This window comes from Solea solea, chromosome 15, assembly GCF_958295425.1.
Source record: "Solea solea chromosome 15, fSolSol10.1, whole genome shotgun sequence".
Lineage (NCBI taxonomy): Eukaryota > Metazoa > Chordata > Actinopteri > Pleuronectiformes > Soleidae > Solea > Solea solea.
This window is the reverse complement of record NC_081148.1, coordinates 13,494,550-13,508,680: the sequence shown is the minus strand read 5'-3', so window position 1 is coordinate 13,508,680 and position 14,131 is coordinate 13,494,550. Positions and strand designations below refer to the sequence as shown.

At 41.1% G+C, this 14,131-nt stretch overlaps 1 protein-coding gene across 2 annotated transcripts in view; it reads left to right on the top strand.

The window, feature by feature from the left end:
• The window catches only part of fgfr2 (fibroblast growth factor receptor 2), a 49,522-nt gene extending 44,879 nt beyond the window's left edge, over nt 1-4,643 (top strand). For both annotated transcript variants that reach the window (XM_058652282.1, XM_058652281.1), the window contains exons 17-18: nt 1,561-1,666; nt 2,892-4,643. In XM_058652282.1, coding sequence (XP_058508265.1) covers nt 1,561-1,666; nt 2,892-3,056 — 271 coding nt within the window. In that variant the 3' untranslated portion in view covers nt 3,057-4,643. The remainder of the gene's footprint in view (nt 1-1,560; nt 1,667-2,891) is intronic.
• Nucleotides 4,644-14,131: the final 9,488 nt, after the last annotated feature.

Here is a 14,131-nt window from a genome sequence, read left to right as displayed (position 1 = left end):
GTCCAAAATCAGTCAAAAAAGTCATAGTATAGTATGTCGTCCAAAATCAGTGAAAAAAGTCATACTATAGTATGTCGTTCAAAATCAGTCAAAAAAGTCATACTATAGTATGTCGTCCAAAATCAGTCAAAAAAGTCATACTATAGTATGTCATCCAAAATCAGTCAAAAAAGTCATACTATAGTATGTCGTCCAAAATCAGTCAAAAAAGTCATAGTATAGTATGTCGTCCAAAATCAGTCAAAAAAGTCATACTATAGTATGTCATCCAAAATCAGTCAAAAAAGTCATACTATAGTATGTCATCCAAAATCAGTCAAAAAAGTCATAGTATAGTATGTCGTTCAAAATCAGTCAAAAAAGTCATACTATAGTATGTCGTCCAAAATCAGTCAAAAAAGTCATAGTATAGTATGTCGTTCAAAATCAGTCAAAAAAGTCATACTATAGTATGTCGTCCAAAATCAGTCAAAAAAGTCATAGTATAGTATGTCGTCCGAAATCACACAGAAAAGTCATACTATAGTATGTCGTCCAAAATTACCCAAAAAAGGCATAGTATAGTATGTCGTTCAAAATCAGTCAAAAAAGTCATACTATAGTATGTCGTCCAAAATCAGTCAAAAAAGTCATACTATAGTATGTCATCCAAAATCAGTCAAAAAAGTCATACTATAGTATGTTGTCCGGAATCACACAGAAAAGTCATAGTATAGTATGTCGTACAAAATCGGTCAAAAAAGTCATACTATAGTATGTCGTCCGAAATCACACAGAAAAGTCATACTATAGTATGTCGTCCAAAATCAGTCAAAAAAGTCATACTATAGTATGTCGTGCAACATCAGTCAAAAAGTCATACTACAGTATGTCGTCCGAAATCACACAAAAAAGTCATAGTATAGTATGTCGTCCAAAATCACCCAAAAAAGTCATACTATAGTATGTCGTCCAAAATCAGTCAAAAAAGTCATAGTATAGTATGTCGTTCAAAATCAGTCAAAAAAGTCATACTATAGTATGTCGTGCAACATCAGTCAAAAAAGTCATACTACAGTATGTCGTCCGAAATCACACAGAAAAGTCATACTATAGTATGTCGTCCAAAATCAGTCAAAAAAGTCATAGTATAGTATGTCGTGCAACATCAGTCAAAAAAGTCATAGTATAGTATGTCGTACAAAATCGGTCAAAAAAAGTCATACTATAGTATGTTGTCCAAAATCAGTCAAAAAAGTCATAGTATAGTATGTCGTCCAAAATCAGTGAAAAAAGTCATACTATAGTATGTCGTCCAAAATCAGTCAAAAAAGTCATAGTATAGTATGTCGTCCAAAATCAGTCAAAAAAGTCATACTATAGTATGTCATCCAAAATCAGTCAAAAAAGGCTTAGTATAGTATGTCGTTCAAAATCAGTCAAAAAAGTCATACTATAGTATGTCGTTCAAAATCAGTCTAAAAAGTCACACTTTGAGATTGGACTAACTAACTCCACAAATTTACACTGCTCTTGCTCCTTTTCGTGTTAACTAATCGTAATTTTCTCTCGCTCCCTCAGGTACATGATGATGAAAGACTGCTGGCATGCCATCTCATCCCAGAGACCCACTTTCAAGCAGCTAGTCGAGGATCTGGACAGAATCCTCACCCTCAACACTAATGAGGTGAGCGTCATTCTCCTTCACGCACAAATTTCTTCCAAAAAGTTTTCAAAATTCCGGGTGGTCAGGAAACACACTACATGAACAGTGTCATTTCCTGGCGGCATCCAGTGTTTCATGACAATAAAATCGAAGAATATGTTAATTCCTTCACACAGTTACACAGTTTGTCGGTCCAAAGTGAATTACACACTTTCCAGTGCCTGCTGGGTTCAACAGAAATTTGGTGAAAGTTTTAGGAGCATTAACAGCAATTTTGCTGACACGGGGACTAAATGGTGACCAAAGACATGATCTGGGCTGAGCACTGCATCCCAACAAAGTTACCCAATCATCTCATCCATTCCTCGCTCCCTATAATGGCCTGCATTTCTCTCCATCCCCCTTCTTGTCTCGTTTAATATCCGCGTGCCACTGTGAAAAGAGGCCGTCGATGGAAAGCTGTCAAGACTCGTCTGCTGTGGAGCTGGAGCTTTGGAAATTTATGCCAAAAAACCCAACATTGAGTTTGAACATTTGAAATAGAATAAAGCAGCCTTTGCTTGCCCCCCTCCCCCCTTCCTCTGCCTCAAACCGCTGGCAGATGTGGTCGTTTTCAGTAATGTGAGCCTCCTCGTGTTGGGCTGGGAAAATGGAAGCCAGTGATAATTTTCAACAAAACCCCAAGAACTCTTCTTCCTCACAGTTATTACCAATAACGGCCAGGAAAGACATCATAATCTTCTTTTTGGAGTCCAGCACTGCATCCTGCCAGTGCCTTTAATTTTTTTCCAACCCTCTTTTACCAGTCACGTCAGAGCAGATGTCAGATTTGTTTGGACTGAACTTGATGTTCTTTGTATCTATGTTCCTCTTTTGACCAACGTCACCACAGAATATAAGACCAAAACTCATTCATTTTTTTTATACCTGCAAGTACTTTGTGAAAATATCTAGTTCAACATTTGTTTTCTGCTGTGTTTCATAAATACAGTCAGTGTGATTATGAGTGATTTAAAATTAATAACATAATAGAGGTTATACTATTCTCCTCCACCTCTCTTACCCTCCTGTGGAAAGTCCCTGTTCTTGTTGACTGGCTGTCAGCTCTACATTTATATTCTCTACGACTTTCACCTCACGCCTCTGAATATACTGTATATTTTTGCCCCTTTTGTAAGATACGAGCTTGTGTCTGGGTGCAAATGATCTCATACGACCGTCTCTTTCCTCTGTTCTGTGTTCCCAGGAGTATCTGGACCTGTGCGCCCCAACAGAGCAGTATTCCCCCAGCTTCCCAGACACACGCAGCTCCTGCTCCTCCAGTGACGACTCTGTGTTTTCCCATGACCCCTTACCAGACGAGCCCTGCCTTCCCAAGTACCAGCACATCAACGGAAATGTTAAAACATGAGCCACGCACCTTCCCTCTCTACCCCAAGCTTGTTCAGCCCCTCTTACCCTTCGACGTCCTAAAACACACACAGTCAGACTTCTTCTCCGTCATCAACCCCCCCCCCCCCCAATAATCCCTCTGGCTCTCAATGGACTGAGAGAGAGCCCCAGAAGGGCCTGGGCTGGTGGCAGCGCTGCTGTCACACACTCTTACTGCCATGTGCTCACACACACTACACACACACTACATGCTCACATGAGGTCTTAAATGAGAGGACGGGGTCCCTGCAGAGGCTGTTTCTTTGCTGACTGAATGGACTGGCATTCACCAGGGGGGGGGGGGATCCTCTTCCTCTCCCTTCATGTAAATACTCAAAGACTTTGAATTTTGGTTTCATGTTTGTAACCAGAGAGGCATTACACGTGTTTGGCGATCCCGTTCCAGTGGCTGGCATTTTTGAGACTGTTGTTTGCCCCTGGAGGAATGTATGGATCCATGTGAACTTCAGAAACAAGGGACGAGAAGAGGACAATGTATAGGAAAAAGGACTCGGGAGACAGAGCTCCGACTAACAAAACAGAGGAATAGGAAGAGAGCACATATAGGAACTACTCTCCTGTTTATTTTGTAATATTGATGCATTTCTTTTTCAATTCTCTTGATAAAGCTTCCCAATTATTCTGGAGAAAAAAAAAAACAATACACAGTATAATGTATAGTGCTGGGTATATTTGTAAATATATTCAAATATGTATAAATATATATTATATATTTACAATGAATTATTTTTTGTATGGACTCTGAAATAACCCCCATCTCACCCGAGCCTGCGCTGTGTTTGAGGCAGGAATGGTAACAGGTTACGTGTACTCTTATTTCTCTTCACGCACACACACACACACACACGCTCACACACGCAGACATGGACACACACTTACCTACACAAACACCTGTCTTACTCTCATCCAGTAACACAGTCGAGTATTGGCTTTCAGGGACTGAGGTAGCATGTTAATTTATTGACTTATTTGTTTTTTGAAATTATTCAAGAAAAAGTTTGGAAGAAAAAAGAAAAGGAAAGAACAAAAACTATGTGGCAGAGATGATTACATTAATGATGCTGACAATACATCAATAATCCATTCAATTTATGGTAATTTAAAATGGTCTTTCAACAGTAACAGAAAAAAAAGATATTTTTAGCTTTGAAAGATCCAGGTTTTGTAAGTTTTATATATGAATGTGAATTTAAGTTAAATTTTTTAATAAGTGTACATTTTATAGTCAGCTAATCCCTTTCTAATGTAGATATTGATGCCATTTCTCTCCAGTCATTTGACTCTTTCTTAGCGTCGCTTTAGGAAACGAGGTTGATTTCTGGACATTCATGTACGGTTAAAAGAATTCTTTTTCAAAACCTACAAACAATCCGCTCCCTCATTTAGACTTAAATATAGACTCCAAATTTACTTGACAGAATTGAAAGCTGAAAAACAAAGTGTTAAATCATTCAAGTGTTTGTTTTTTTTTCTACTGGACCAACTTAAAGATGTTTTTTTGCAAGTGTTTATGTCACATTTGCGAAAATAAACGATGGAAAAAATAGATTCTTGTCCTAATCTGTGATTTTATTGGAAGAATGAAGTGAAGGGCAGAGAGGCTGTTTACGCCCATATGTTGAAAGAATGTGCGTTAAACTTAAACTGCACTTTGGTCTGAACCTCTTCTACTTGATATGGGTGGAGACGCTCAGCCGTCTTTTTTTTTTCCTTTCCTTGCTGTGCTTAGGAGAAAGTATTTTGTTTGTATGCTTTCAGTGTAAACTTACGATTCAAAGAGGAGGGATTTTCCATCATGTCTGCAATTAATTCCGAAAAATGAATCTGCTGGGTCTCAATAAGTGGGCACAGCTTGTTGTTTTTCAGGCTTTTTTTTCAATAACAGGCCATGTCTTCATAAAAACAAAACAAAAAAAAAAAACGGTTAGGCCTCAGCACAAATACAGTAAATGTGATTGAGTTGTTATGATAGCGTGGCTGTGTGTGTGTGTGTGTGTGTGTGTCTCACTCTGTCAGACTTAGATCAGACAACGAGTCTTTGTAAGCCTCCTGGCAGACTAACAGCAGCTCTGATTAGCTGATTGATTCCCTTTTTTCTCTTATTACAACAGATTTAATTCAGCAGAGTGAGCGGTTGATTTATCTGATTTGACGTAAGTGAATCAGAGATGATCTATCGGCGCGTGTTATTCACAGTGGCGGCCGTTGATGTGGTCGCATTAAGTAAAGGTGCAACACACAGCGCGGCGGCGACGGAGACGCACAGAGGTCACGACATTACACGGATTCATGTACTGGAAACCTTTCAATTTGACTTGATTAAAAGTGAATAATTAAAAGCTAAAGCAGGACATGCTTGTATTCATCACATGGGTAGACAAACTGACATTACAATGTGGTAAATGGACAGTAATAACAAATAACATCGTAGTGTGTAGAATATGTTGCTGTGTAAACTAAAGCAATGCCATGTGTTCTGGGAAAACTGGGTGTATCAAGTGTTAAGTGTTCTTCAACATAAATCTGGATCCCCTCTGGCACCAAGCTTCAACTTGTCCTGAATAAACATACAGTCTTCCTCCAATAGACGTGCCCCCTCATGTCTCCGGAACCTGAAAAAGGGCTTGGAGGGAAAAGTTACTCGGAAAACATTCCTCTTATTCCATAGAATAAGGAGGAAGAAAACAGCTATAGACCTGGGGGATTGGAGGGGGATTGGAAAGAAAGAGTGGCAGGATAAACCACAGCTCCAAACACCCTCATTAAAGGGGGGGGAGCGGAGAGAAAGGCAGCCGGATATCCTTACTGGCTATTGCACACTTTTATCAGAACGGCTGTCTATTGTGCTGTAGGCTGACGGCACACACACACACACACACACACACACACACACACACACACACAGCCAGAGAACAAGGAGGAGAGAACTACAAGGAGGTGAAATAGAGGATTAGATTGTTTCATCTTGACAAAATGCCTCCTGTGCTGCCAATGCTTTTATGTGGAAAAAAAAAAAAAAAAAAATCCCACCTCACTTTGTCTTATGTCAGTAACATAACAGACCTAACTTTCAAGAGATTTGTTATCACCTCTGGTTACATGCCGATAATGATGTAGTGGTGAATAAACAGATGGGTTACCTATGACCTCAGTCATTCGTCAGTCCAATGAGTCTAATTTAAAACAGAGAAGCCTATATATTTGGCCGTTTTGGCTCCAGCAATTCTCATTTATCGTTATCATATTAATAATATATAATGCTATTTGTTTGAAAGATTGAATTTAGATAATAGACATGTTAGTCAACCCAGTGAGCGAATTGTACTGCATTGCATTTAACTCTGCTTTACATGTTGATATGTTAATATTATAATATTAATAATATATATTAACACACAGTTTGGCACAAAGTTTCCTGGCCAAAATACAATAAATGCACTTTTTTTTTTTATTTCTGCAGAACAAAGGCATTCAGATGTTTTTTACTCCCATGCAAACGCTTAAAGGACACATGGAGCAGTGATACTTTCATCGGGCTCGTACACAAGAACAAGTTTAAGAGAATGCACAGACGTTTTGTCTCGTTTTGGCATTTTTTTTAGTTTTGGAAGTCCTAAAATGCCTTTTTTTTGGAAAACAGGTCCCAGAGAGAAAAAATCTCCAACTGCAAATCAACCCTGCGTTTTCCTTTACACAACCAATACACTAGTTTGGGAGAATGATGATGTCATCGCCCCACTTCTCTCTTTCTTTGTTTGTTTGGTCTACTCGGTTTATGTTAACTATTATGTTCTTTCCTTCAACCCTGGTTCATTCTTCTCAGTTCACATCTTCTTCTACATTTCGGCTATATTTTGCGGCAGCCTTACAGCGTCACACACAGGCTTGGCATGTGTACTACAGCGTTTAGAGTCGTTTGGATGAAAACATTCATTGAAACGATGCCATATGGAAAAAGCAGAAGATTGTATTGGGAACGTTCTGTTTTCATGGGGATAAGGCCTTGCCCTCTGGTGACAAACACAACACACCACACTAAATGAGTTTTTCATTTGGAGGGCTTTTTCCAGATTAACCCAATGACCCTAAAGTATTAGCTTTGAATGGCTTTAGGGAGATGGGGCAGATGCTGGAGGACACAAGAAGAACATATATAAGACAGGATTGACTTTTATGTTAATTACAAATGTCTGCCTTTTGCATTAAGTTTGTGAAGGAGTGTGAATCGCCAGGGTAGCCTGACATTTTAGTGGTAAAGGTGATTTTCACTCAGATCCCACTATTTCTTCCTGTTCTTGGTCCTCCTCTGTGTCCTTTGTCCTTGCCCTGTCCTCCCTCACCAAGCCATCTGGTGGGGCCTGGTGTGTTTGCACAAGGCTCGGTCCTCTGGAATGTCAATATGAGGCTTTGTGCAAAGCCAGAGGAGCCCTCATCCACTGGAGATAAGACCACACCAACCCTAGGGAAGGAGGAGGGGTCTGAGATTGGGAAGCTGGTGGGAGTAGTTAGAGGGTGACTTGAAGTTTAACAAAGCGGCCAGGGAACCGCAGTACCCACAGATGAACCTGGACATCACTTTCTCACCCCTCGCCAAACTCCAGCTTTGCTTAATCAGTCAGGCTGATAAAAAGATTGTTATAAGACCACGTTAATCTTGTTTTATTTAATGCATTTGATCAAGGCTTTTCAATAAATGTCCTGACATTGACCACTGAGGTAAGAGTATGTTTCTGTCAAGGCTGGTCTTGTCAGTCTTCCATTTGCATTGGAGCAGATAATGAATGGTTCATCGCTAGGTCAGTGCTCATGAGAAGGAGGTGTCTACTTGTGTTTGATTAAGGGCATGCGAGGCACCGTGTCTGTTTCTGCATGGAAGGATAAACACGTCAAGTGTGTGTTCATGCGCGTGCGCAAGCGAAGTTAAGTGCCGTTTGTTGCCCAATGGATCTTCATTTACCAGTGGCGTAACTGTGTCTGCGCTAAGTAATTCATAGATTCCACTTCCAGTTAGTTTATATGCTGACTTAGTTATTTCTACGTCTGAGGAAACAGCTCTTAGAATGTAATCAGTGTAAAAGGAAGCGTTCAGCCTAAATTGTTTGGAGGAAGATAATAGGGGGCTAACATCGTAGAGTTTAGATGACATTTGTTTGTTATGGGGAGAGAAATATGTGCGCCGTTAAATAGTGTTTAGTCAGATTTAAGTAGGTTAAATATTGCCCACTCTACAAAACAATGACACACACACACACACACACACACATGCAGAATTTCACAATGCAAAATACTGTAGTCTACCCATGTGAGTGTTGTTGCACTGGGCTGACATGACATGCTTTACAGCTCTGGGTGTGTTCTGTAAATGAGCTAGTCATAATGTTCTCAGTCCAGCGATGCCAATCACAACACTCACCCCATCAGTCAGACCGATTCCCTCGTGTCTTGTCTTGCAGTGATGATGTCATTGGTGACATCGAAAGCCATTAAACCCTGACGCATGCAAATTATGTTTTGCCAATGTGTCAAACAGGACTTTTCCAGTGGTGATTTCTTTTTAAGGTTTCTGCATAAACAAAATGCCTAATGTAATAAAGAATAATTTAGTCTTATGACAGTACATAACCAAACTTTTGAATAGTAATGGAAACTAACGCAGCCAGCATGGAATCAAACGTGTAGGGGGCTACTAACTTTCCAACAATGCAACTCAATAAAGTCTATTATTAGGTGTGTCTCTGTCCTTTTAAGCCACACAATACAAATCATCTGTTTTCTGAGACTCAAAACTACTTCACATCGCGATTGAATTGATTTTGACCATGTACCGTATGATTAATATTCATTGTAGGCTTCATTTTGCGCTAGCTCGTGCTTGCAATGACAACTGTGTTTGCAGGAATACCTGACCAAGCCAAAGTCACAGTGGAGAGTCCAACTCATGTCTCTGCAGTTTATATACATGTTTATGTAACTAATAATTTTTTAGGAGGAACAAACAGCAACATCAAAGAAATACGCTTGGCCTACATTTGAAATGAACTGCCATTTTCCCCCTCGCACACGTCAGGCTGAACAAATGGCGCAGTATATTCCTGACAGGAGGACACAGAGGTGGGGCAAAGAGTCTGTTGCCACCGCTGGCTTCAATGTCAGAAGAAACACTGGACGGAGATATATGGTGGTGTACATGCAGCACAGTGAGCCACTCCAGCACAATTACTGTCATGAGTAAACACAGACCCGGGCCAATAAAAAACGCTTGTTAAAAAAAAGGAGTGCCCATAAATGATGTTTAATTGAAACTTTCAGGAGGGCAGTTCGTCAGAGCTATGGCTCTCAGGAGTTCACACAAACATTGGAGTGCGGTGGGGGGGGGGGGAGCAGGAGGTGGAAACGGAGAAGGGTGATGAAGAACAGGACGTCGAAGAAAGGAGGGACGGATTGATTGAAAAGGGAGCTTTTTCTTTTCTTTCGCTCCGTAGTATTGAACATAAAGGGCCATTTCGAAATGGTTGGATTAGAGTTGCAACCCTGCATGCACAAGGGTCATCATAATTTTAATATACAACTTTTAGTGATTCACAGCAACCACCTAACAAAGTGATCTCCTATAACATTTGTAGGTCTGAGCAATTATGCACCCGGAATAAAACGTCCCACCAGAGTTCAGGAGGAAAGTTTACATAGACTCAGCTGCAAAGGTTGGCACCTACCTTTGTCAGGTGGACTGTTTTCACAATCTAAATGACAAATGATCACCATGACAATGCCATGGTGACAGACAGGGGATATAAATCACATGGGAAATAAATCACCCCTAGACCCTCCTCCCCTTTTCACCTGCATCACTCTTTCCAGCTAACAACAAGCCCTCTGTTTCCCTGAATGCCAACATAGTCCATTTCCCTTCACCCCCCTCTACTCAATTTGTCAATTTCAAATATGCTTTCAACATTTTGTTGGTTCTCTTTCTGCCAGTGTTTGTGTCTCCTGGCTGCTAAACTCTCCCCCAAACTCTTTTTTTCCCCTGGTCAATCACAGCCCCCCTCACTCCTTTCTGACTTGAATGGCCCTATCCACACGGGAAAGGAACGAAATGTAAACAATCTCTTTTCTCTGTCATTTTGATAAAAACAACTCACACAAACAAACATATGTCAGGCCTGTACGGAGTGCTGCTACAGAAATGTATAATAAAAAGTGGAGAATATACACAATTCAAATAAGTATATATACAGAATGAAGAAAGCCAGGGCGACGAAGGAGATAAAAAAAAGGAAAAAGACCAAAGTGAAAAACACAAGAAGAAAAAGACGACAACGACAAAGATAGCAACAGTGAATGCGAGCGCAACAAAGAGTTGGGATTATGACATCATTGTTTTCCCAAAGTGGTGTATTTTGTTGTCTACACGAAGACACAAGGGTGGCATTTTGAGATTTTCCCTCTCTGGAACCCATTTTCAAAAAATAGCGTTTCTGGGCTCACAAAACGCCATGTGGATAACATGCCAATAAAATAAAAAAAAAACTTGCAGATTCACCTAGACTTGTCTTTATATGGACAGCCCCTGGGAAAACACCTTCTCTCTTTCTCTCTACTGTAAGCAGGTCATTAAACGTGTCCTGTGAGTGACATCCCTCCATACCTGCGTCTCTGCACAGAAACAACAAGAGCCAACTCTGTCCTGCCCAGACAAGACAGTATAATTATGCTGACTTAATCACTTATTATGCCTCAAAGCCCTTTGGTTCTATAGTTTCTTTTTTTTTTTTTTTGCCACAGCCCTCCAACAGTGAAGTTTTGTAATATTGTGGATTGGTAATTTTTCTTTCAGAGACAATGATGGGTGTGGGCTGAGAGCCGCGGCTATGATAGTTCAGACATGCAGAGAGGGAAAGAGAGACAAACTGTTCAAAGACGTGCTGCAGGCATTTACTTAGACGCACTGTGGTTTGTGGGGTCACTCGCAGGTTAGCATCTATCTCATCTGGGCTTGACACTTTTGTCAATCTCTCAGATTTTCCAGAAAGGAGTTTGGATTGTTGAGTGAGTTAAATTTGCTACAATGACTTGCTGTCTGAGTCATGGATCATTGCAATCCTGTGATCACTAAATTGTCTAATCTTGCTTGTATATGGTTTATGAACAGATTCAAGTCCGTCTGGAGTTTTCCATGTCCCACTTGGGAACATATGAATTCGTAGTTTGAACCTAATCTCATTTCTACAATGAATATTCCCTCCCGGGCTCCATAAGGTGGCTGGCTCAGGCTGTGCATGAAGAGGGGGGGAGCAAAGGAGAGAGGGCCCCTGAAAAGGTGCTTTGTACTGGTGTGGAAGGGTCCAAGGCTTTAGCCTGTCAAAGGTTGTGGTTCTAGGCCAGCAGCCAGGCCTTCAGACCCTCGCTGGCAGGGACTGAACTACCATCTGGAGTGACGGGCCTTTCCTGAACTGCTCCATGAAGTGCGCAGAGCCAGGCTGGGCTGAGTTGTTTGGGCTAGGCTGAGACACACCACAGAGGGCTGCAAAAATAAACCATCGCTGCTTTGCTGAAAATTCCTTGGCCCCTGGAGCCGTAACTCTGAAAATCAATCCCATGGTAGAGTGGTAGAGTGGTCTTACACTGAGCAGAAGAGTACAGAACACACCTACTTTACAACTACTTTAGCAGAGCTATCTGCTAACACCTACAACAAATCCGGGACTATGATCTGGCATGATGATGATTGCGTTGGATGGCTTTTGATGATAATGATGTTTGACTTGCAGTCGGGAACCAGCTCGCGTTGCATTTGGCTGTTAGGGTTAGGGTGGAGGCGTCAACGGTTGATCAAAAGACAGAGAAATGAATAAATGGTGAGTCACTGTCTTCAAAAGTGATGTACAGTGTTATGTGCATGTTCTATGGAGGTCTGGGTCCTGCTTGTCATCAACAAGAGGGAATGATTAGCACACTACACGGTGTGGCAAACGTTCATTGTATGTCATCGCCCCACGTCTATTGAACTTCTTTTTGGATACGGACTTTTAGTGCAGGAAAGCAGGTCAGATCAACACAGTATTGACTATGTGCTGTCAGACTGCTATAGACTCAGATTTAGCCTGTTGAATACATATGCTGTAGACCTCATGGCTGCATTTCAGCCACATGGCTAGGAAAACAAGATAATTCATGGTACACTTAGTATGAGAGATACAAATGTGAACCGTATTGTGTTGGGTGTTTTAGTGGGCAGGTTCCTATACCTCCCCATCCCCCCTTCTCCAGCAAAAGAATAAAATTCCTCTCCGTTTCTGGAGTTGTCCCAAGCCAAGCAAATTATAGCCCAAAATCTTTTTATATGAACCTCTGTCACGCAAGAACATCACTAAGCCCCATCTCCAGTGCTCCCCTCTCCTGGAATAGTCTCTGTTTTATTCCATTCCTCTAAGCAAGGCCATGATGTTGAATCCTTGAGGCTCTCTTGATAGAAATAGGAAAGAAAACAAACAAAAGAGCAAAAGCCCAGGCCTTGCAACGACCACTTCAGAGATTATGATGCAAATCAAAAGACTAAGTTACATCAGCAGGGCTGGGTAGCGTAACCCAATGACTGATCAATATATCGCCTTGTTAAGGGTTTGGAATTGATCTCACAAGCCTCAAAGCTGGAGCAATCATGAGGACAAAGAACTCCTTTTCTCTTGAACCACATTTTCAAAGACATTTATATTCCTTCTCTTTACCAGTTCTTTGACCCTTCTCATGATTCTTGGTTTACAGACCATAATGGTAACTCAAGAGTTTCCCCTCACAGATCTAGCAACAATTATTTGGTGTAACATTGACCCACTCTATTAAATGAAGGTTTGGTTTAACTATGATGAGAGTGTACCTAGGTTAACCATACCTTTGTAGTGTTGCCAGTTTGTGGCCACTTCCACTGACGCCACCGTAATTCTCTGTTTGCAGTCAGGTTGTGTACCCCAGCTTTCACCTCAAAAGTCCACTATGTTATAGAGCACTCAAATGGGCATGTTGTTTACAGTAGTGTTAAGTGTGTGTCCCTCCAGGATCAGTCAGAGCTATAATCCCCTCTTCATTCCCACTGAGGCCCAAAGTGTGCCTAAGTGGACATGGGTGATGGCAGACAGGGAACGGCTCACCAGCCCACCCCTTCATGCCAGCTACACACACACACACACACACGATGGGAATGAACAGTGACTAAATGAAAAGTATACCCCCCTCCTACACGTTGGCCCCTTCTTGCTCTGTTCTCTCTGACTTTTTATGTCATGTCACCTTGTAAAACGGCTTTATGGTCTTCCCTGGCCTCATGACTATGAGTGTGGTGAGGTGGACTGCAGGAGTTTTAGAAGTCCTCCACGCCCAGCGAGTGACAAGGAAGCATCTCCAGAGAGCTTTAGCTCGCAAAATGGGAAACTCTTTAATTTGACTTTATTTCCTATTCTTGCCCCCCACCCCTTCCACAAAGGTAATGTACTTTCAAAGAACTTAGGGATACTCTCCAAAAGCTAAATATAGCCATAGGAGCATTTAGTATGAAATAATAATTTTTTTGGGAAATGCTTGTGATGACTAATTATAACTTTCTATATGACTCTGCTGACCTCTGTCATCAGCGTCCAAATAAAACTGACCAATGGCATATAAGTCAATGATTACTTAATAAACTTAATGTTTTTGTTTAAGTTAGACTCTTGCCCAGGGCAGATCTGATGCAATGAAGGCAATGGTTTTTATCAGTTTTAACCCAATAAACTGTGAATGAATGAATGGGGTGAATTCACCTGTGGCTTTGAATTGGTTCCCACATGTTCTCCAGGTCATTTATATGATTAAAACAACCACATTTACCAGAAGGGAGTTAATGTGAAATCCACATGACGGAGAGCAGAGAAAGGAAAGGACATGCATTGGTCAGATGTTTATCTCATCAGGTAGGTATTATCCTTTACCACCGAGGCCTCATAGCAGCAGCTCTAACATCTTCATGCCCCCGCCGTCACTTTCTATTGCTCATTTTCT